Here is a 24193-nt window from a genome sequence, read left to right as displayed (position 1 = left end):
AATTCCCACCCTGAAAAGAAACTCCAGTGGGATCCCTCAGCTCTATTCAGGAAGACAAAGAGAGGAGAGACTCTGCAGTTTTCTTTGCTTCGCTCTCATTCCTCTCTAATGGCCTTGAAATGTATTATTATGCAAATGTGAATTTTGATACTGAACTTAAGAAGAGGTTGTTTGTTCTTTTTTCAAAAAAAAGGTCCCATATGTGGTCAGCATTGCTTCTTTATTTTGTAAGTGAATTGTAAACTATGCATTCTGCAAAGGGGGTTTAGGGGACAAAGATGCTTTGCTAAACTGTTTAGGAGTTTCTGTGTCCATGGTATATCCATTATAGTTTGGGGAGGTGGGGAGGTGATGACTTTGAAATAAAAAGGAGTTGATAAGAACCTCTCTTTTTCAGAAGTTGGCCAACAGGTAACGGGGCAGAGATTTGGAAAACTAACGTTGACTGCAAAACAAAATCAGCTCTAAACTTTGCGCAGGATTGTGAATTCTAGCCGTGCAGTGTTAACCCAGGGCCAATAGGGTGAATGAGACACCAGCTTTACCTGGGGAACTATCTACCGCCTCCTGTGTTCTGGCCCTTGTCAAGCTCAGGAAACACAGTGCCATAGGCACTGTCTTTTTTGGATTTACTACTCGTTTTCCATTACAGCAGTCCTTGCGCTCTTCCAGGAGAATCGGAACAGAGCTGATCTTTGATGTCTACACTTTCTTCTCCCTAAATTTTTCTTTGCTGCTGTTTCTGGCACAGCTTATACAGTGACAGCACAGCTATGGACAAGATGGTGGAGGTGGTACTTTCTAGGGCTGATCAAAGCACGACTGTGAGGACTGCAGGTTTTTTCAACATCAGCAGCTACCAGTGCTTTGTTGTCTTGTGTTACTGCCAGTGACTTAGCATTAATGTTGGCAGTGTGTGAAATTTTAGAGAATGTAGACTGATGTGTAGACAAGGCACTCTATTTAAGAGAAATGATCCTTTTTTACTCTAAGGTGGTATCATAATGGTCATAGAAAAGGATTCACTTCCTCACATCTCCAGATTGCAGTCATTGTGAATTATGTGTGTTCCCTCGAAGCTTGCTGAGCTTCCAGGAGCAATCTCCTCAGAAAAATGTAGATCTCACTGCCCACTTAGTCATCTTAATAGGGACCCTTTGACTTGACTTTTTCCTTTGTCCATGGTGTACCATGGTACCTGCATTATCCTTGGCATTATCTTAGATGTAATATCATAAACTGAGAGATTATCCTGCCTGTATTCAGTGTTTTCATGCAGCAGTTTTATTTTTGTTGACGTTCACAGTACTGTAATAAGTAATAGACTTGATGATCACTCTCGCATCTGTGCGTGCCTTGCAGATGTGATCTTATCAGGGTTCCACTCTGTCAGATTGCCTTTAAATAAAAAAAAAAAAAGAAAAGGAAAAAAAAAAAAAAAGAAAAATCTGAAGTTTAAACTCTCTCACAAAAATACCTCGTGGTACATTTCCCCTTCCAATGTAACCTTTTAAATCTTACCTTTTCTTCTAAACTTAATGGGCTTTTATTTCCATCTGTTGTCTCCTTTCTAAAAGGATGTTTGAACCTAGTGGTTTTGAGCACAGGACCAGAAGCCTGGAACTCCTGATTTTTAACATTGGCCCTTACTCTTCCCTTGCCTTAGGCAAGTCGTTTAATTTCTTTGCCTTTGTTTTTTCATCTGTAAAGCGGGGGTGATAATAATACATACCTACCTCACAGGGGTTTTGTGAGGATCAATTAGTAAATGTTTGTAAAGTGCTTTAAAGATAAAAAGCATGATAGAAGTATTAGGAGGTTTTTACAGGAAGGTCGCTCATTCTTTTTACATTGTTTGCTTGTGTGGAGGGAGATAACTTTTTTTTAATGATTAAAGCCATCAGACACTCAGATCCACTCAGATCCTAAATAACAGAAGTCGATGGAGATTCAGTTACTCATACTCCTCCTCTATCTTTATGCCAGTTTCCTTCTCATGCTCTTCCTTAAGAGTTATGCCAGTGTTGCTACAGGTCACATGTCTCTAGTTGTACTTTTAGATAAGCTTCAAATTTGATTGAAGTACTTCGAGCTTGCTGCTTCTTTCATCAGATCACCAAATTGGAATCAGTTTGTGTACTTTTCCCTGCCTTTAAATAGTTTTTGGTAATGTCATCCTTCAAGTGGACACATCTTTTCCTGCCATCAGGAAGGGGAGGTGGTGGTGTGTAGTTCCAGAGAGGGGACAGTAATATGAAGAACCTTGCCACTTTATGCTGCTGCTCCAGGGATGAAGGGCAGAGTAGCTTTCTGTTTCCTTCCCTGAATTAATTTGTGTGTTACCAGTGACACTTCAAATGCAGTGTCTCTTCTTGTCCACGATATACAGAAGCCATCACCTGCCAATAAAACGTAGGAACAGAGGGAATGATAGTAGATGCTGCTTGTGTATATGCCTTACAGCTCTCCCAGAATGTCTCTGGGAGGGTGGTGGGGGAAGAGGTCTTCATTGGGTAGATCCCACAGCTGTCAGGGAACCTCCACTACTTTCTCCCCTCTCCAATCGCATGGTTGCCGTTTCTTCTTTCTTGGATGTGTGTCTCAGGGATGTGCATATGAGCCCATGCCTTTTGGAATTTGGCCTTTGAAATATCAAGACAATGGTTTCTGCACCTGAAACCTTCCTATCTGACACTCCCTGGTCCTCTCTGTCCTGCATTGCTCCCCGTGGCCTTAGGAGCATCTCTCCACTGTTGCCATATGCCACCCTCTCCATCTCCGCCAGTACTCAAGGTGAAACGTATGCAGTGCTTCTGCAGAGAAAGAAGCTGATAAGGATGCATGTGCACCTGTAGGATTTACACACATACGTATCTTGGATTTCTGCCGCACCCTGTCTAAAACATGCAGAATATGCTTTTTCTTTCTCATCTAGAAAGCAGAACAAACAGCAGTATGATTCTGCTGACAGTAAATTCTGTAATGTTTACTTTGAATTAAATGCTAAGTATTTTCCCCAAAGAACCCAGAAACTCCACCTTCTAACAAAAGTAACCAAATGTAATCTTTCTGGGGGCGGGGAGGGGGGGGGGAGGAAGAGCAGTGACGGGGGAGCGTTCTGATCTATTCTAATCTCCACCACTTGGATGGAGATACGAAATGCTGCTTTGAGTTCCACAAACATAAGGGATTATGTTTACAAAGGTAAATGCCTTCTACCTGTTCAGGAAACTGGCTTATGGTGGGCATCAGATGTTTGGCAGGTTTCTCTTCGTTGCAAACAAGTAATGGGAGAAGGGTGTGTCAGAAAGAGGAATGGAGAAATAGATTCATTTCATCTGGTCTTCTTGGTAAAAATCACGTCACCTTCCTCTCTCCTTACAAAACAGAGGGAGGAGGTTGCAGAACAGAAAATCAGCGATGTCCAAAACCGGCTGGATTAGAAAAGGCAGCTTTTCTACTTTGCACATAAATAGGTAACAGGAAGGTACAGCTGAAGTCCTCTTGCCTGAAACACTGTCCCCCAGAAGCAGACATTGTAATAATAAAAATAGTGGCTGTGTGTATATTGATGCTATTTGCAAGTTACCTATAAGTGTTTATTATTTTTTTTCTTATACTTGAAATGGCTTCCTTTACTAAGCTCTTACCGTAGCTCTGGTTTCTCCCCGCCTCCTCTGGTGTGCAGTAAAGAAAAATACAGGACAAACTGGGGGGGGAGGATGTAGAGGAGATGACACAATGTCCTGCCTATCCAGGATTCATCCCCGTTTCCATCCCGTACGCACTCAGATGTTTGAACTCACTAAGGGTTTTCCATGGACACAGAAACTCGGCACTTGAGAAGGTGCTCTTGTATGGCTGGCTGCCACCCCCCCCCCCTTCTCCTCCTTTTCTATATTTTTATTTTACTTTTAGTATAGTGGTACTTAAAATCACTGGTTCACTTAAGAAAAAAACCAACAATAAAATGTTTAAACTCTACTAATGTACAAATAAGCTGAAATGTTGCATTTTATGTGTATTTTTGCCATAGCAGGTACTGTATTTCTCATGCTGGATTTAGAGAAAAAAAAAAAAAAAGAAAAAGAAAAAAAGAAAAAAAAAACAAACAAAAGGGTGATGTTTTATTGGAGTGTGACAAGTTAAGAGTAATAAGGAATTAAGTCGTCGTCATTTCATTGAAACTGAGAGATGGTGTAATACTTATATAAGTTTTCTGAAGGTTTTTTTGGGCTTTTAAACAGCTTTTTTTGTTTTTATTTTTATTTTTTGAAAGATATGATTGTATTATGTGCAACTCAGTTGCTTACATTATAACTACAAAATATTTTTGGGTTCCTGGAAAAAAAAAAAAAGAAAAAAAAAGAAAAAGACTAATAAATGTGTTTGGCTGCTAAGCATTTAACGCTCGTGTTTCCTGCACGTTTGTTCCCGCCGCTCTGCCCCAGCCGCCATCTTGGGTCCCGCCTCCCCTTGCGCGCGGCGCCGTATTCCGCGCCGGGGGGGCGGGGCCTCCTCGCGACAGCGGGGCGGGGCCGCCGCCCGCCCTTATCCCCGGGTGCCGGCGGGCGCCCTGCCCCAGGCGGACACTATCGCGCCGCCGCTTCGCCCCGCCGCTGCCATGGCGACCCCCGGCGCCGAGGAGGACGTGCTGTCGCGCTACCGCTCTCCGCTGGTGTCGCGATACGCCAGCCCCGAGATGGGCTTCAACTTCAGCGAGAGGAAGAAGTTCGGCACCTGGCGCCGCCTCTGGCTCTACCTCGCCCAGGCTGAGAAGGTAACGGCGGGACGAGGCCGCTGAGGGGAGGGCGGCCCGGAGCCGCCTCCCTGCCCTGGCGAGGGACGAGGGCTGGGCCTGGGGCAGGGGCAACTGCCGCGGCGGAGCGCCTTCACGCCCCCGTCCCGCTTCCCTTCGGTGACCCCTCGGGGCTCCGGCGGGGCAGGGCGGGTACCGGCGGGTGCCGGGGCAGCTGTTGGGTGCCTGAGGCGCGGGAACCAGCGGGAACCGCCCGCCCTGCCTTCCCGGAGCTGCCCGCGGGAAGACGGGACGGAGCAGCGGCCCGGGGCCGCCCGGGGCGAGCGGGAGAAGCTGAGCCCAGCAACCTTCAGGCGTGGTTCGGGGGCAAAGGGGAGGGGGGGAGCGTGCAAGCCCAATGTTACACAACCCTGCGTACATAATGCCCTGCGTACCTGTCATCCCCCAGCAAATCACCTCTTCTCGTCTCATACCCTCCCTCTTTGCACTTTTGTCACCTTTGTGAAATTAGTTTTGTAAAAGCTTTGCTAAGCAGTTGTGGAGTGTTTGTGGTTTTTTTTGGGGGGGTGCTGTTGCCTTCTGAGCAAACATCAGTGTCCTTCTCCTGTGCTTGGCTGTTTGCTTTGCAGGAGGTGTGACTGATGAGACGTGCTCTCTTGTTCAATCGGATTGCTGTCACTCTGTGCCAACTGGACCACCCCATGCATCTGCAGCCAGCTGTTTGTAGATAGCCCTACTCTCTGAGATAAGTTTACTTTGGGCCGAAGTGAGCAGAACAGTTACGTCAGAAAGGCTTATGACGTTTCTAACAGGCCAAGTGCCACAAAAAAAAAAAAAAACCCTGATAGCACAAAACATGGGTGTCAATTCAGCTATTAGGAAGCAGCAACTGAGAGTATGTCCATATGATTGCGAGCTGCTGTGTTGGCAGTATCTATGGAGTTAACATTTTTAAAATGTAGTTTAAGCTAAACCTTCTTACTTTAACTGTGATCCCACTTAGGGGTATGTGTACAGCCCGTTATTACTTCTTAGTTGAGAGGCAGTCAATATTTAAGATGCACTAACTTGATTCCTTATGACTGAGAGGAAGATTCGTATCAGGTTTTTGACAGTGAAAAAGCTGTAATATGTTCCCCAAAAAACTACACAAGACCACCATGCCTTCTGACAGGTTAGCTTTAGCTTTCAGACTCAATAGTTGCCCATTCATTTTGTACAGAGTCCTTCAGTTTCCATTTTTGAAGTCCTGGGCTTGTTAAGAAGCAATCCCAGCACTAGGTCTGGCTGTTACTATTAGCGTAAGGGCAGAGAAGCACCGTGCTGGACAACGAACAAGCAGCGCACGGTGTCATTAATGTGTTCCTTCTCTGTCCAGGGATCATACCACTACAGTGGCCTCATCAATAGTATGCTGCAACCAAACGTGATGTTTTAACAGCTGAAGATGTAACTGTACAGCTGTGTTAAATAGGAGTCATCTTCTGAAATACCTTGTGCTAGGTATTGTCACAGTTGAGATCTACAGCCTGCTCCCTCTAGCATCTCATCTAGTATAGGAAGTGTCATTACCAAGAACGCATGCTTAAGGAGCTTTGCATGTTCAAAGCATGATAATTTAAACACTGTCATATCAATTCCAGCAGATAATCATCACTTTTTCTTCTGTTCAAGAACAAAATACTTTACATGACTTGCCCAATAGGAGAAAGCAAGCTGCAGAAAGAACCAGTGTGAGACTTCTGTGTTTCCACTCCCAAGCCCTGAACTTGGGGTTCCCCTGTCTTTTGATCCTTCTTGCTTTCCCTCCCATTGCCTCACTAGAGTTTTGTTCCCAGAAAGCAGAGAAAGATCTTGCAGTTTCTTGAGCACCCTTTTTGTCGTGGGAAGAGGGAGACTACTATTTTTATCCATCTCCTCATTCCAGAGGAGTTTGTCTTCTGATGTCAGCTCTGGACCGAAGGAGAAAGAGTCAGCTACTCTCAGCACCTGTTAGCTCTGTCAGTGATCAGATAGATACAGAGATAAGCAGTCCCTAGACTCCTTGTATAAGATACGTAGTATTTCCTTTTGGGTACATTAAAAAAAAAGGAATAATTTTTTTTATTAGGCAATAATTTTATTAATTTTTTATTTAATTATATATATATAAATATAATATATTTATTAAATAAATAGGCGATATTTACTCCAGGAGTTATCCTCACTTTCAAGACACTTATATGTTGCTTCTCCAGTCATGCTTGTTGAAGATACATAATATTTCTTTTTGGGTACATTTTAAAAAAAGAAAAGTAATGAATGAACTATAGGCATTACATTTGTTTTGTAGTAAATCAGAATATTAGGAAGAGGTGACATGCAGTTTACTGATAAAGTTTTGGGCCAGGCAAATGGTTTCAATATTCACCCTACTTATGCGAGAAATTTTCAAGTAGTCCACTTGGAATATGTGAAATAACAACTGAAAAATTATTTAACTGAAAACTGGATTAGACAGAAAATCTTTGCAGTTGTTATTTTGTTCCTTACAGTGGACAATACCAGGGATTTGAAAGAGGAGAATCAGCAAAGTGTGTGATTAATAAGAGAGAGGTCCTTAAACTAATCTGTTCCAAACTGACAGTGGTTAAAGTTTGGGTTAAGAGCTGAAGCGTGTGAGTTTATACCCATGCCAAAAATATATGTTGTGTTTTTTTAGTGCAAATGCATTTGTATTATAATGCTTCCATCAAAACCTCATTCTATTTTTTGAATCTTGAGCTCTTGACCTAAACAATATGTTATTTGAAAGTCAAGTACACATTTCCTGGAGCTCTTCCTCCTTGTAGAAGTAGCTTTGACATCCTGCAGCATCAAACTGACTAATAAAATGTTTTGCACATGTGAAATCTGAATATTTTTTCTTATAAGAGCCTATTGTACCCCTTGATCTATTTTTTTTTTTTTTGTCCAGTATAAGTTTCACTATTTTTCTGTCACAAATTCTTAATTAGATGAGCAGCCCGGTGTTCTCTTTCTGTTTGTGGGAGATGTTCCATGTCATCTGCCTGCTCTGCTCTGCCCTGCCCTTTAAGAATAGGGACGAATGAACCATCATAGTTGTTACGGTGGCACATCAAAGCATTGGAACAGCCTCGAAGGAATGATACCTTAAAAGCACAATCCAGAGAGCACATCACTGAATCACAGAATCATAGAATGGTTTGGGTTGGAAGGGACCTTAAAGATCATCTAGTTCCAACCCCCCTGCCATGGGCAGGGACACCTCCCACTAGAGCAGGTTGCTCAAAGCCCCATCCAACCTGTTGTTAAACACTTCTAGGGATGGGGCCTCCACAACTTCCCTGGGCAATTTGTTCCAGTGCCTCACCATCCTCATAGTGAAACATTTCTTCCTAATATCTGTTCTAAGTCTCCCCTCTTCCAGTTTGAAGCCGTTCCCCCTCGTCCTATTGCTTTGGGGAAAACCCTGTGTTCTCCCTTGGGTAGTTTTCCTACTTAGTTTTCCTACTTAGTTTTCTAAGGTAGATAGGTAGGTTTGAAGGACATTTGATTGCTTTCTTCCTAAGGTACTGTCAATATTAGCAAAAACTCATAGGGAAGAGGCCTCACGTGATGTTTGTGGATGCACGAGAACAGCATTTGCCTTGGCGCTACCCTACCTTGCATGTATTCCTGTGACAAGTAGTCCCTTTTCTTGGGCATTATTTCTTTCCTCTCTGTATGGCTGTCAATGACTGCATACTGTGGTCAGCTTTTCCCACCAGATCATGGATGTGTGAACAAGGCATGAGATTTTAGTCTTGGCACAAGAGTATATTGCCTGCTGAATTGCCATGTGCTTTCAGGCAGTTACAGTCTCTATCGGTACACCTCAAAGACAGCAGTGTGGGACCAGGTACTTTTCCTCTTTTATCTCAAGACTCATGGTTGTGTATGCACTTGCAGCATCATATTTTAAGTTGTGTGGGTACTAATTATCTGATGAGGATCTTGAAGACGCATCTGCCTCACTTGCTGTCTTGTCTAGTTCCAGGTTCCACATCTGCAAAATGTTTTTTTCAGTCAGTTTGATTCTGAACAGAACCAGCTTTTGAGATGTTTTGTATCCTTGAAGCTTCCTGGCTGGTGACTTCTAATTACTAATACACAAGACAATAACATTTTAATTTGGAAAAGGCAGTAACACCAAGTTCATTGTGAGACTTCTAAACTCACAGTATCAGGAAGAGACACTTTTCTCAGCTTAGTTAGGTTGTGCAAGTATAGAGCTGTGCAAGACTTATACCAGTGTATAATTCTGTGGTTTGATATCTTACTCTGTTTTACGTCAGTTTGCTGAAAAGTTCTAGCAACTATTTTTGAACATGAACTAGGACCATTATCTCCTGCTTCCAGATCAAGTAACTGATTTTCCCAGCTTCCAGATTCAGATGGAGATGAAGTACTTTAGGACTTTGAAAGGTACAAATGTTTGTACCTTTCACTATGTTCTAAGCCTGTTGTTTACAGTTGCGTAGGTCTAGTTGTAGTCCCAAGAGTTCTCCCTGACACAAGCTTTCTTGTTACATAGTAGCTGGATTGTTCATTACCTAAAGGGTAAATTTCAATAGAAGAAATTAAAACTTTACTATTTTTATATCACTTTTGCCCATGCATCTGATTTTTGTAGTTGTCACAGGGATGTTACATGGTTGAGGAAAGTATGAAGCCCAAGAGGAACTTCTAAGCATGAACACCGTCCTATCCTATTGGAAAAGGTTGGAGAACCCTAGAATGAAAGTGCTTGCTGTTACAGCTCTTGATTATGACATATTGCTGTGCTTCCATGAGATGTCATATGGGAGTAAATTATCTAAACAGCTTCTGTCTCAATTTGGGTTGTGTCTTAAAGACAAAAATAAATAGAAAGTTCTTTCCCCCTTGCAGTCACTTGGGCTTCCTATCACAGATGAGCAGATACAGGAGATGGAAGCAAATCTGGACAACATTGACTTCAAGATGGCAGCGGAGGAAGAGAAAAAGCTGCGTCACGATGTGATGGCCCACGTTCACACCTTTGCCCACTGCTGTCCAAAAGCTGCAGCCATCATTCACCTTGGAGCAACTTCCTGTTACGTAGGGGATAATACGGTAATATAATATTTTCAGTTTCCTGCCTGCAGAGCTGGGCAAATCAGAGCTACAATTGCTTACTTGATAGCTCTTTATAAACTTTTCTCTATAAAATAATATTAAATAGATTTTTCAAACATTTTTATTAGATTTACTGTTGAAGTTAATTCCCCTTTATTGTAGCTAACCTGGGAAGGCAAGCTCCTCTTTCCTTCTTTCCTTTGATATGAAGCAAGATCTGCCTGGAAACTAACTGTTCCCTAAGCTCTGCTTGCATATTAAATATTCAAGGAGATAAGAGATTGTGAGTTGCAAACGCATGCAGAAATGTGTGAACTGTCAGTTATGCCAACAGGACAAGAGTTCACTGACTTACAAAACAAGGCCACTTTTGATATACGCAGCCCATGAGCTTTCAACTGCTGCTTGGAATTATTAATTCAGGGTAAATAAAGCTTTTCAGTGGCCAAGAGAACAGATAAGTGTGTTAAGTGAAAAAGGAAGTACCACCATTCTATAGAACTGTAAAATGTTTGTGAAAAACCTGTCTGAAACTGAGTGCAAACTAAAGCCTGATCTGCATCCAAGTCATTGCGACTTCACAACTGCTTTTGTCGTACAAGAAGCTGCTGCAGGATTATTTTTACCCTACTCCTTTGCAAGCCTGTTTGGCTTTTAGGTAATACTACCTTCCTTGTGACGCTTGCCAGCTCAGTCTCAAAAGAAGGAGTAAAGATGACTGCTGCTTGATCAGTCCACTTACTTTCCTGCTGTCTTTAACCTACAGTGTCTGCATTTTCCACTTGTGATTAATGATTTAGTCTGTCATTCCATGGGCGTCCTGAGCATCTCAAATTAATCATTCATACCCAGTCAGTGGAAATGGGTCTTCTACTGCCCAGTATGACTTTCTGTGGGTAGTATAGAAGGAGCAATGATGGATCCCACATTTTGTTACAAGCAAGTTCACTGCGAGTTCTGGTATGAGAAGGAAAGCAGAGCTTTCATTTTAAGAAGATACTTTTGAGTGGACAAAGCACGTTTTAATTATCTGTCTCCTTTCTGAGAGAAGCTGTTATGTCTGGTCCTTCATAAATGGCCCAAACTTCCTTTCTTTGCTTCTTTCAGGATCTGATTGTCCTCCGTGATGGGTTTAACCTGCTGCTACCCAAGGTGAGAAGGCGGTTGTGCACAGTGTCCCAGAAGAGGGCAGTGCTGTTGTCCTGTGAATAGGACATTAATTTGGGTTTTCCAAAGCCTTGCTGGGAAGCTAGGAGGAACTGTCTGTTTGGGTTATTCCCAAGAAACTAAACGGTTATCTTCCTTTCCTTTCTCAAGTCTTTCCCCAAAGCTTCTTTCCTCACTGCGGGAATTATAAGACACTCCTTGTTTATCTGTACCACAGGTACTAGTTTCAGAAAACAACTGTATTGCTTTCAGGGTCAGCTTAGGCATCTCCTTAATTATATTCCTAGAAGTGTGTCAGTATTCAAGGAGCTATATAATACAATTTTCTGAGATCAAATATAGTGGGATTACAGTGCAGTGTTTTGTATCTGACCTGAATGTCTTGGCACCCAATTTGCCCTGGGCTGTACATGTGTCAATTATACCCAAAGCAGCTGTATTTCTGACTAGTTCCAGGAATAAAGAAAATACCCAGGGATAAACCAACTGCAGGATTGGGTTGGGCACAAGGACTAGACTCATTTAAGCTGATTTCCAACCACTAGTGTCATCTCTTGAGTTTTCTAGCAACCAGAAATTATGCGCATGCCCTGAAAAAATGAAACACACCATATTCTTCAACGAGAGGGGGGTATTCAAGAATTGCATAGTTGTTTCCCTCCTCTTTTTCTCACAATGTTGTGGTGCTTAAGCGTGCTAGCTTCTGCTGTGGGGTGTGTTTTTTGTCTTTTCTATCCTTCCTACATCCACCAGCTCGCAAGGGTGATCAGCCGGCTGTCCGACTTTGCTGAGAAGTATGCTGACCTGCCTACTTTGGGGTTCACTCACTACCAGTAAGTAGCCATCAGCCTTTGCTTTCATTTTGTCAGCTGTGCTTTGGTTGAATTGACCTGCTACTACTTTCTTTTATCCTTCTTTTTCCAATCTGACCGGTGGCAGTTGGTACTGCTGGACATTATTAAGATGGTGGTGGTGGCTCAGAAATGGAGTATGTGCCTGACTCCAACCTTGTCTCAGGAAATTGAACTGTTGCTTTGACTGGCTGTCAGCAGTTGCATTAACACAGCTTCATAAGGAACAACTTCCTGGCGAACATAGATGTGCATGTTCTGGGCTGTTTCAAAAAGCATGACTGGGAATTGTAGTAAGCCTGTCTTGCAGACACATTTTCTTTATGTTTGTTTTTGTCAGTTAAGTTAGTTTGAACTGCAGCTTAGAAAGGTTTGTTACTGGCTACTTGTTACTACAGCTGAAGCTTTCTTCTAAAGTGATGATTCAGAATCCATCAGTTTTCATACATCACTATATGGATTCCTGGGAAGAGTCAGGAAGAATTTCTTCTGTTTAACGGGACGATACTGTTTCCTGTCTCTCGGGAAACTTATGCTTCTTGTGTAGCACTTCTGATATTGACTGTTTGTAGAGTAGAGCAGAATAGAATAGAATAGAATAGAATAGAATAGAATAGAATAGAATAGAATAGAATAGAATAGAATAGAATAGAATAGAATATTTTTAGGCAGACTACTGAGTCAAAGGACAACGAGATCCGGATAGATTAATCTGCTGCTTCATGAAAACGGTTTGCTTTCAGAGGCGTTAAACTGCACACCTTGAGGTAAGCCTGGATCTTCTGCCCCAGTGATATGAACTGGGGAAGCAGGGAAATTAAGCACAGGTTGTGTGAGACTCAGTGCCTGGCACTTTAAAATTTCTCCCAAAGGAGAGTGGGAGCATCAGGTCAGGTCTCTGATTAACTGTCTTCTTGTATATGCCATGTCAGTTCAGTCAGCTCTAGTCCTAGGTCCCTTTTCGTCTACAGCTTTTTGGAGGAGTATTCTCTGGCTCAGTTTTATCTTGGCTTTTGCAAAGAGTACAACAGAGTATTCAAGAAATGCATGCAAGATGAAGTCCTAAAATCTAAGGTGACGAAGGCATTGATACCTCGGCCTTTTCTGTGTCCTTTGTCAGCAGGGCCTCTGCCCCATCTATGAACAGGTTCATGTTTTCCCTAGCCTTCCTTTTACTCCTTATGTACTTGCAGAGGCCTTTCTTGTCACCTTTCACATCCCACATCAGATTAAACTGCCAAAGTGTGGGCTTTGGCTTTCCCAACCCCATCCCTGCAGTGTTGTACAGTTTCTTTGTATTACTCCTGGATCGCCCGTCCCTGCTTCCACATCTTCTATGCTTCCTGTTAGGTCTGAGCTTAATCAGGAGCACTTTGTTCACGTGCGCATGTTTTTTTGAAACAGTATAGAGGTTGTCTTTGGAGTTCATGTGGATAATTTGAAATATTTCAACTTCTAGGTTCTGCGTAATACCCCCATTTTCTCCTCAAAGCATTTGCAGGGGGACAGTGTGGTTGAAGCTTACAGATATTTATTTCAAGGCGGAGGTCTTACAAAAAAACGTTGACTAACAGGATTGTTAATTACTGCATGCTTGCCCGGAGACTGAGGAATGCCTTCTTATAAAGAACAAGCAACATTCCCTTAGAGGAATAACTTAAAATCACGTGTACGCAGGTGTTTCTGCAGTCAGAAATTCACACCAGTGAGCTACACGTTAGCCAGGGTGCCCTCTCTGCCCTGGGCGAGTAGAATCGGGGATGAGGCTGGTAGATGCACCCCCCGGTTTCTCCCAGCCTGTCCCGGCTTCCCTCCGCTGCGGGCACAGCCCCGGGTGCGGCCGGCAGGGGGCGCCCTCCGCCAGCGGCAGCCGCGGCGGCCGGCGCGGGGCCGGGGAGTCGCCTTAATTGCGCTGAGGGAGACAGACTTTTCCGCATGACAGAGTGCTGGGAAACCCTTTTTAGATATTCTGAACTCGTAGGCCTCCGGTCACTTTACTTTATGAAACTCTGAAAAGCTGTAGTTGTGAAACACCTTCAGATAGAATCATAGAATGGTTTAGTTTGGAAGGGACCTTGAAGATCCTCGAGTTCCAACCCTCCTGCCATAGACAGGGACACCTCCCACTAGACCAGGTTGCCCAAGGCCATGTCCAGCTTGGCCTTGAACACCTCCAAGAAAGATACCCTTTCTTGTTTATTTCTTAATCCCCTAACACACACAGAGAAACTACAATTACTGTTTTCTCTTGATGTAGTTACATCTAATTCCTGAAAAGAATGATGCTATCTTCAGTACCATTTACTGGTGATAGATGTGTGTTGTTACATCTTCCTGCGTGAGCCAGATGTTTATAATTTCTGCTCAGAAGAGCCAGAGAGACCAACCTGCAAGGAGAGCTTAACAGTAGACTCGGCAGCAAAGTGTGGTCCTTGTGGAGTTACTGTGCAAATTCTTGATGAGTTGTTGATTCTGTTCTTGGTTGTTTTCAGGCCTGCACAGCTCACCACTGTGGGGAAACGCTGCTGCTTGTGGATTCAGGACTTGTGCATGGACCTGCAGAACCTGGAGCGGGCTCGGGATGACCTGCGCTTTCGAGGTGTAAAAGGCACCACTGGCACTCAAGCCAGCTTCTTGCAGCTCTTTGAGGGGGACCACAGTAAAGTAAGTCAGACAGACTTGCAGTCTTGGCAATTTTGCCCTCTGGAATGCTGTTCTCTTTGGGGGACGTGGAGATTCTGGCATCAGATTCACAAGGGCGCTGTGATCCCTCTGGGGTCTGCTGAGAAGGCCCTGTGTGAAAGTGAGCAGAATTTGGGGAGGGGCTGCTTCCCAGCAAGTGAAACATTTGTTGGCAGTAAACTGGGAAAAGCAAATGATCCTTTTTGCTGTTGCTGACCTTCCTGAGTTGTTGCATTCTGAGCTCTGTTTGTTTTGTTTTTTTCTTCATCCTGAGGTTGAAGAGCTGGACAGATTAGTGACTGCAAAGGCAGGATTTAAGCGGTATGTAAAAAGCGTGCTTACTCACCCAAATTTGGTGTTAGCAAAGTGTGACTCCTGATGTTTGTGTTGGCCCAGATTCCCCTAGCTGCCAAACTAGCATCTGTGCTGCTGTTGACTTATCTCCCTTTGCCGTCTTCCATTCTCAGTTGCAGCTTCCCACAGGAAACTTTACCTGCTAAATAGGCCACTTCTATTTGTCTCCTTGTCAAAGCACGGCTGTCCATTTTTCCTCTGATTTTCTCTCTCCCATCTGCACACTGTCCAGAATTGACAGCCTGAATCTAAAGTTGTGCTCATCAGGGCAGAATGACATCCCTCCACTTTAAAAGCCACGTCATTCCTTGCTCAAAGTCTTGCAGTACCGTTGTATCTGTCTGGAGCACTCAACTTCTGTACTTATTTCTAGGTCCTATATGGTCACAGGGCAGACCTATAGCCGCAAAGTGGATATTGAAGTCCTGTCTGTGCTGGCCAGTCTTGGGGCATCTATACACAAGGTGAGCACACTGTTTGTATACATCGGGAAGAAGGGGGAACATTTTAGATCTTGAAGTGAAGGTGCTCATGGTGCAGAATGCCTTTCTCAAGAAATATTAATTGGTGTTCCTTGTTCAGCTGTTCTCTTTGTAATCATGTAAATTCACCGCTGGGTACATGCCTAGTAATCAAACCTCAAAGATCTTAAGACCAGTGGCAAATAAAGCAAGTTTACTGAGCAGATTCTAAGATAGGTTAACAAATCCCACACCAGATATTAGTCTACTCTATGCTAAATTGAGCCAATTATAGTAAATGTCTTTCCTAGTGGTGTACGAGTTTTTAAATTTCACCATTTACTTCTAGTTAATTGCTTCTCTGATAATGGTGTTATTTTCTCTGTCCTTGTGGATTCTTTTTATTGATTTATCTCTGTTCCCTCCCTACTCCTTCTCTTGGGCTAAAGTGATCTGTGGTATTTTTTTCTGTTTTAGTTTTGTAGGCTGTCTGGTTCAGTGAGCACACATTATCTGTGTTTGCAAATCACTCTAATTTTGTTACGCATTTTCAGTGTTCCCTCCCAGTCTGTCTTGCATTCCCTGCAAACATTGGCCCTTCTCAAAGTCCTGTTCTGTTCTAATACAGTGGACGTGCTTTTTTCCTTATGTTTTCTTGACTGAGATTTTTAGGCCAGGAAGTATGATTGCAGTGTCAATTTTTTGTCACATTTTTCACTGTTCCCCACTTTACTTCTTGGACACAGATGCAAACACATCTCCAAGAATACTAACAGGAGTATATATTGATGTGTATTTGTTTGGTTCAGTTTGTTAATTTCTTGGGCTTTTTTCTAGATTTGTACTGACATTCGTCTTTTGGCCAACCTGAAGGAGATAGAGGAGCCTTTTGAGAAAGACCAGATTGGTAAGGGATGGGAGACATTTCTTGGACCGGTGTATGCATCTTTTCATTTATGTTGGTGCAGCCTTTTAAACAAACTTAGAAATGTCACTGATAGAAGTTGCTTTAAATTAATTGGGGTTTGACGTTAGTATTTTGGCTCCTTTTTAAAGAAAAAGAAGGGGGGAGGGGAGCACTTTACCCAAAGGTTTCTGGATATTAAGTAATTAAAATGAGATTTGTATTTGTGCACTTCCTGGGTTTGTGGGGAGAGCAGCAGCAGTCATGTATGACCCATTCACCACAGAGGAAGGCTTGGCTCTGAGGAGTACTTAGTGTTTTCCATTTGTCATGAAGCTTAGTGGAGCTGCATGTTTTCAGCTTGACTCAGCATTTTGGTCTTTATAAACAGACAAATTTGGAACAATTAAATTAGGCTGGACCCTTGCCAGAAGAATACCAGTGATGTAATTCTGCCATTGGTGTAAGGGAAGAAGGAAAGTAGAGTTTTGGATCTTGGCTGGAAGAAAGTTCAGGCCCCCTAAATAGTTGCATAGGATGGAATAGTCAAATTAAGCCTTAGTCGTATCTGTTACTCAAACCATTCTACATTCTATGGACAGTTTTTATATCCATTCACCAGAGCAACAGGCAGCAGTATAATTATCTGACTCTGAAGGAGAGTGTTATTGAGCAGATGGGGTCTTGAACACTGCTAAGGTTGCCATGGGTAGCCTCAAGATGGTGCTAAATACAGCATTAAAAATTAAGTCCATTTGTTCTTTTTATGTGGTAGTACTTGTTCTATTTTGCAGAAGTGCAAAATGTCTTCTCGCTTTTTTTTCTCTTCACATTTGGATGTTTCTATTCTGAAGGGGAAGTGTGGTGGTGTCGTTTTCTTTATTCCATTTTGTCCTTAGAAAATCATCATGTTTTGAGGCTTTAGTCAAAAACATGATTCCTGACACATTTTTCTTATCTGGGGGAGGACCTTCATCTCATCTTTCTGAATGCACTATTTTTGTTGCCCTGTTTCCATCGCTTGCTCTCCTTGCACAGGTTCAAGTGCTATGCCTTACAAGAGGAATCCAATGCGTTCAGAACGCTGCTGCAGCCTGGCTCGACACCTGATGACTCTGGTGCTGGATCCCCTCCAGACAGCCTCTGTGCAGTGGTTTGAGCGAACGTTGGACGACAGTGCCAACAGGTTTGTTTAGATCGTGCAATGCAGCAATTTCAGAAGGTGTTGTGCAGGAAGGTCCTTTGATGTATTTAGAAAATACTGTTTTTAAACTAAAACCACAAGTTACCTTGATGAGAAGCAGTCTCAGTAGAATCTAGACACTACAAACTGGTTTCCTCTATAAGATCAGGTGAAAACTGTTAGGTTTTTTCAATGTCAAGATCCTCTGCAAAGTGAACCAGCAGAGAGAGGGAGGGATGCAGAAGCCATGGTAATAAATTGCTCTCATAGTCTTTCTGTTTCAACAGCATAAGTATAGCAGTTCTTACATTTCTCAAATTTTCCTCCCTGTCTGTTTTGAATGAGGTTTTTGACCCTGCTTTTCACCACTTCTCAAAGAATAATTCAACATTTTATATGTAATCCCTTAACCCTCCAAATAATCTAAAGAAACTTATTTTCATCTCTTTGTAAAGTATTGTTCTTTACGAGAGTAGTTCAGATCCTAAAGAAAGAGCGCAAACTTTTTTTTTTCTTAAGTAATGTTTCATGAAAACATGTATAGGTCTTTTAGATATTCCTCAGCAAACTTTGCTTTGTTTTCTGATTCTTCATTATGGCTATTTTGAGATGAGCAAAAGTTATCTATAATTATCAAGTAAATTATAGCAATTAAATTCAATGCTTCCATCTTCCAGTTAGTACTAAATTTGCATAAAGCTCATGTTTACCTTTGAAACATTTTAGTTTCAAAGTAGTCTTCTGTTGGAGAATTTGATCTCCTAGTATCTTAGAAATCTTTATAATTTTATATTTCTAAGATACAGGGCTTGTGGAACAATGAACAACTGCAGTTTTGGCTATAGACTAGTGTTAAGATTGTTGATGGGAATGTTATTTTAAAAATGTCTCCACAAACATAAAATTTAATGAAAGCATAGAAGATCTTTTATCAAAAGGACTTGGCTCCGCAGCTGCTAGTCTTGTTAAGAAAAGAGCTGCATAGGCAGCAGAAAACAATGTAAATTTAAGAAATTGGATACTGGTTGATATGGTGCCTTTATTTCACCAAACCTACCAAGTGTTGAGAGATGTGCGGGAGGTTTCGGATTTTATTTTCACCTCATCTAATAGAAAGGGTCATTTGTCCATAATCCAACTAAAAAATTCTGTGCCTTGGATTTTTTTTGTCAAAGCTGAAGTGTTCTGAAAGGAGAGCAAGCCAGAAAAAACGCAAACAACCTACAAAACAGCCAAGTCTTTTTGAAGACAATGTGGTAGAATTGAGGGCCTTAAATATAGCACAGGATTCAAGTACTAGTATATTTTAAAAGATCACAGTTTAGAATGGGCCAGGCACTGCTGTCACAGATGCATGATACTGTAATTGCTGCACTGTGATGCAGAGCCTTTTGCCTGATACAGCTCAGTCCCTACAACTCCTCTCCTTTCTCTCCTTTTCTTTTTGTCATTCCTTTCTGTCAGGAGCCTCTTTTGTGACCAGGAGCTGGTCTCTTGGAGGAAGCCCCCACTAAATGCATGGATCACTTTGGAAATTCCCTACTAAGCACAGCATGCGCGTGCAGCATGTCCTCATCCTGGAGGGTAGGATCAGTAGACAGGGCAACACAGAACACAGGGGAAGGTAGTCTCACGTGTTTGCTAGCCCTGTAAATTGCTGCCTTCTTTCCTGGCTGTGTAATCATTGAATTATCTTGGAGCTTTCCATGTGTGCCCTCACACTTTTTCTTCCTCTCTCCCCCTCTCGCTACTGACCAAAAAAAAACAAACCCAACCCCAAAACCCCTCCTTTCTCCTCATCTTGAGAGCTACTGCTGTAGGATGTTCTTTAGTTTTCCTGGTTGTGACATTTAAGCAACAAGAAGCACCCATAAGGAGAACAGTTCCAGGGCCACAGTAATGCTATTTACAGAATTATTAACTAAACTAAAGAGGTGGATCTGAGGTAGACTGGAACACGGCCTTTATCGCTAACTGGGGCCCTGGGTATGTGTGTTTCATAGGCGCGTGTGCCTTGCTGAGGCTTTCCTCACAGCTGACATCATTCTGACTACACTGCAGAATATCTCCGAGGGACTTGTGGTATATCCAAAGGTAAAGCAGGAGATAATGTGTGCAGTGTTGCATCCTTGATAATGCTGCAACTATGCCAAAGTGTATAAAAATCCTCTCAAAGGATTACATTTTTATCTGTTTAAACAGTTTCTGAATTTTGCTCTCCATTCTCACTATATTCTCACTGTTTGTGAGACAGACATGAAGGGTACTTGTTGAAGCCAAAAGGTAGTAAATTAAAAATTTCTCAAAAAGGATATTTTTCCCCAAACTACACGACAGATCTGTAGAACTTAGTGCCAAAAGATACTGTCAAGGAAGATCTCATACAGTCCTGTAATTTACCTAGAGGTTAAAAGAAATAATTCGTTGTGCATCTTATACACAGTAATGTCCCTTACAAGATACAGCTTCTAAGTATTATCAGCTTCAGTACCTGGATTTCTACAGCTAAGTTCAAAAAGAGAAATTATTTTTGCATCATTGTCCAGTCCTAGAGGTTCAAAGGGGAAGGAAAGCTTCACCTGGAGTCCCAGTTGTCTACAGAATTGCTATAATGCTGTTCTTTTTTTCTCTTTTGCTTAAGGTGATTGAGAGGAGAATCCGGCAGGAGCTGCCATTCATGGCCACAGAGAATATAATCATGGCAATGGTGAAAGCAGGAGGCAATCGTCAGGTACAAATGCAGTCAAAAATACCTTTGTTCACTGCTTGGCATTTGACTCCTGAGAAACAAAAGTACTTGGGCTCTTGTCCTGACCATCTCACATTTCTTTGTTCTCCACCTACTCCCACAGAGTTATTAATATTCCACTGGTGCTGCAAAGCCAGACTCTGCTCTCTGAGGAGAGAGCGTTTGTGGAGATCTGTATTTTCTGTTGGGAACACCGTGTGTTTGAGCTAATCCGGCTGTCTGTGCTGGAAAAGAGGGAGATCTATTTTTATATTAGATACTAGTAGGCGTTTTCCTTTTGTAAATGTTTGAAGGAACTTGGAACATAGGCCAGCCTTCTTTAAATGGAACATGTTGGCAGTTGGCTACCTTATAATTTGTAAGAATGAATCAGTGCTGTTAATGAAAAAGCAAGTAAGACCATTCTGAACCATTCATTCATGTGTCACTCTTCCCTAATTCAGTATAGTGCTTTTTATTATTAACTTTGTTTATGGTCCCTCATTCAGTTTTCTGTGTTCAAGCAAATTGAAATTAAATGTTTTCCTTAGTAAATAATTCCAAACACAATTCGATTACGTTTCCTTATCATTTAATTTCACAATTCAGTTTAAACTGATAATCAAATTTACATCTTAATAAACCAACTTATTTTCACTTACCTTTAGATAGTAATTTTTCCTTCTATGATTATTTCTGCATGAGGGACAGAAGTTAAACTTGCAAGATAGTAATAGCAGAAGGGCTTGTTAGAAGCTTTGAGTAGGATATGTGGTTCTAGTTCTCTGAAACACTTGTGGCAACTGACCCATGATGTTAGTCAGGAAACATCCCCGCGCTTTGTGTCTCTGATGTTTGTCACTGGGTCAGTCAGTAAGCTTCCTAACTAAACTTATTACGGGTCACATCATGTGGATAAGTTTCAATATCTTTTCAGCTGGTTCTCTTTCTAAAGTACCCCGTGCTTACTTAAATAGTCCTCTCAATTTTTATTAGATTGAAGAGTGAATTTAATTTGTGTTTGTTATTGGCCTACCTTCTGTCTGGTGCTGTTTAATTACAAATCTATAGAGTTTAGTACATTTATATAAGATGTTCATATTAGCATTCATGTGTTCTGTTTTCATGTGCTGGGAACTCTGGAACAGCATATTGTCTATGCTTTCCCACCTCATAGCAGAGAAACTCACTTCCTTTCCCCACTACTAAACAGCTCCCTCCCCTAAACATCCAGAAGACAGATCTGTTCACCTGAGGCAGGTCAGTGCTGGAGCAAGATGGTGTTTGGCTGGAGGAAACAAGGAACGGGAGATCATTTTCCTCCCAACTGAGGATAAATCAAGGATAATACATTTGAGGAGAAGATTCTTACGTGGGTCTAAATGCAACATGACTGTACTTTAGGGCCAGCGTGGCAGCACCTGATTTTGCAGGTGGTCCCTGACTACAGTTGGGTTCCCTTGATTTTACAGATTGATTCCTCAGGAAGTCAAGTTATTGAGAAGTCTTTTAGAAAAACTGTTATAAGGGTTTTGCCAGTCTTAGTGCCATGTGAGGGTTCTTTGGGTGAGAATGTCTTAAGGCCCTCAGGCTTGTGAGGTTTTTTTCCCTTCAGTCTGTCCTTATGTAAACCATGGTTTACATAGCCTCACTGCTCATTAAGTTAGACAGGTTCTTTTCCCTTTTCCAAACCTGTAGAGGTTTTACATTGTTATGCTCCCAAGACGTTCCATACAGGGGTTGACTAGTGGTGAAAAAGGAATTCCTGTATTTCAGTTCATAGAATATGTTGTGAATAACTACTATAGTCTGTCTTTGGAAAAATCACACAAGTAGGGAATAGAACAACTGAAAAAAAAATCCTCTAGTAACTCCTGAGAGTATTTGGGGAGTTTGAGGAAGTGTAAAGATTCCAGTGTTGTAAGTCTGTGGTATAACAGGGAACACGTGTGTCATTTGGACTGGTTTAGCCTCAAAGGGCAGACGTGGAAGGATGAATAAAATCTTGTTTTAATACAGTGGTATGAGACATTGCAGTCCAAACTGTGTCTCATTTGTATGCTGTCCAGTGCAGTAAGCTTTGACATTTCTCCCTCCTGTGCAAGTTAGCAGCATGAACGTGTGCCGTCCGTAGCAATGGAATGACTTTTTTCTTTTCCCCTCCTCTTCCCCCTGCTCCTGCAGGATTGCCATGAGAAGATCCGTGTTCTTTCCCAGCAAGCAGCTGCTGTTGTGAAACAGGAAGGGGGTGATAATGACTTCATTGCCCGTGTCCGCGCTGATCCTTACTTCAGCCCTATCCATAAACAACTTGAAAGCCTGTTGGATCCCTCCTCCTTCACCGGCCGTGCTCCTCAACAGGTAAAGTAGTGGAAAGAGGCTACAGGTGTTACAGGTTGTAATGCAACGTGTTGTTTAATCCTGCATCCTCTTGTGTGCCAGAGAGTGTACATATTACATACCTCTGCCAATACTAGTAAGGCAGACACATTTCTCTCTTTTGTTTTCCTTGGCTTCCTTGTCTTTCCTTGTGGGCTTCACATTTTTGATCCTGGATGTATCAGGCTGCTAGGTGTCTCTGTGAAACCCCAGTGAGACAAGCAGGTCTGAATGGGGAGGAGAAGGGAACCCTTTCTTTTGCTAATTTTCTCTTTCCCATCTTTCTTGAACAGGTGGCAAAGTTCTTGAAAGAGGAGGTTCGACCAGCACTGATTCCATACCAAAGCAAGATGGGTGGGAAAATCGAGCTGGCACTTTAGGTATATTCGGCAAAGGTGTGTGGGTACAGGAAGATAATAAAAGCCTTATTGAACCAGGTCTGTTTATTGTGTCATGTTATTTTGGTTCTCTACAGTACGTTTAACCCCCAGAGCTTACAGCCACCTTGATTCCAGATGGGCTTTTCATTCTTTGCTGTTTAATCAAGCCTCCATCTATTGTGTGCTGAGTTACTGAGAAATGGTTGATTGTGACAAGGTAACTTCATCACAGTACCTTTCATTGGCCCCTTATAGAGCACTACCACCTGTTTAAAGAGCAATGCCAGGTGCTGCCTGACACTCATGTATGACTGACTTGTTGAAGAGCAACAACTTGTTGAAGAGCTTCTCTCACTTCCATCTTATTCATCTGCTCTTAAACTTTCCCCACAAGTGTCTCAAAAGATGATAAAATGTTGTCCTGGCTTTCAGACTACTGTGATTTGGGGAGCAAATGGGCCAAAAAATTAGGAATAATGAAAGGGAGAGGCTGTGGAACTTATTGGTTCATCAAACTGGTGGTCCTTCAGTGCTCCCTTCCTGGTTTAATACTGTACCTGTAGCTCTGTAGCTTCTGAAAATCATATTTACAGGTGTGAGTTAGGAACCAGCCATTGTGATTTCCTTTTCCAGATCCTTGGCTGTAGGTGTCTTGATACTGAATGGCAGGTGGACTCTGGCATGTGAAAGTCGTTCTCTACTGCAAGTAAGTTTTGTGTGATAAGGAGAGGAAAAAGATGTTGGAATTCATTGGATACCAGAGAAGTTCAAGAGCTCTGGTCTTATTTCTGACCCTGAATGTTCCATTTTGTAATGTCTGTGCTTTATGGGACATTCAGTATTGGACCAAACTCTTCTCCCTTTGACTTAAACTGGAATGATCCCCTTACCTCTTCTTCCAGTGTTGTTACATCACAACACGTTGCTTTTGCTTCAATGCAATAAAAGGTTCCCGTCTTACCTCTGTTATTTATTCAGACTCTCAGAGATGACATGATCAGAATTATTCGATTCTTTTTGAAGTGTGGTTGCTGGAGAGAATTAAGAAAAGCAAAACTAATTGAAAGAAGCTACCTGCTCTCCTTGAGGCCACCAGTGTTTAGAGAGGATTTCAAAATAGGGTATGTTTTAACGAGGCTTGTCTATATTAAGTAGTCAGAGAAGTGAGAAGCTTCAGGCTATGATCTCCTCTCATCTAGTTGGATG

At 42.2% G+C, this 24193-nt stretch overlaps 1 protein-coding gene across 3 annotated transcripts; it reads left to right on the top strand.

Moving 5' to 3' along the window:
• The first annotated feature begins 3100 nt into the window (after nt 1–3100).
• On the top strand, nt 3101–23044 carry ADSL (adenylosuccinate lyase). 3 transcript variants are annotated; one of them, XM_082494810.1, is made up of 13 exons: nt 3101–4780; nt 9692–9895; nt 11006–11050; nt 11819–11898; nt 14409–14580; nt 14873–14919; nt 15326–15416; nt 16251–16320; nt 17356–17503; nt 19504–19594; nt 20142–20231; nt 22413–22589; nt 22901–23044. In XM_082494810.1, the coding sequence occupies exons 1-13, from the start codon at nt 4625–4627 to the stop codon at nt 22985–22987; spliced, it is 1458 nt and encodes a 485-aa protein (XP_082350936.1). In that variant the 5' UTR covers nt 3101–4624; the 3' UTR covers nt 22988–23044. The 3 variants fall into 3 exon arrangements, with proteins under 3 accessions (XP_082350936.1, XP_082350937.1, XP_082350938.1); XM_082494811.1 differs by lacking the exon at nt 3101–4780 and adding an exon at nt 8636–9226; XM_082494812.1 differs by lacking the exon at nt 3101–4780 and adding an exon at nt 9258–9522.
• The last annotated feature ends 1149 nt before the right edge of the window (nt 23045–24193 follow it).

The sequence above is a fragment of the Vanellus vanellus genome (assembly GCF_965231255.1).
Source record: "Vanellus vanellus genome assembly, chromosome: 1".
NCBI classification, from domain to species: domain Eukaryota; kingdom Metazoa; phylum Chordata; class Aves; order Charadriiformes; family Charadriidae; genus Vanellus; species Vanellus vanellus.
The sequence above is the reverse complement of the archived record's forward strand: the minus strand, read 5'-3'. Positions and strand labels throughout refer to the sequence as shown.

Coding starts and splice junctions, on each gene's coding strand:
- ADSL (XM_082494810.1), top strand. CDS start 4,625: ATGGCGACCCCCGGCGCCGAGGAGGACGTGCTGTCGCGCTACCGCTCT. Junction 14,920..15,325: donor GCAAAGGCAGGATTTAAGCG/GTATGTAAAAAG, acceptor ACTTATTTCTAG/GTCCTATATGGTCACAGGGC. Junction 15,417..16,250: donor TTGGGGCATCTATACACAAG/GTGAGCACACTG, acceptor GCTTTTTTCTAG/ATTTGTACTGACATTCGTCT.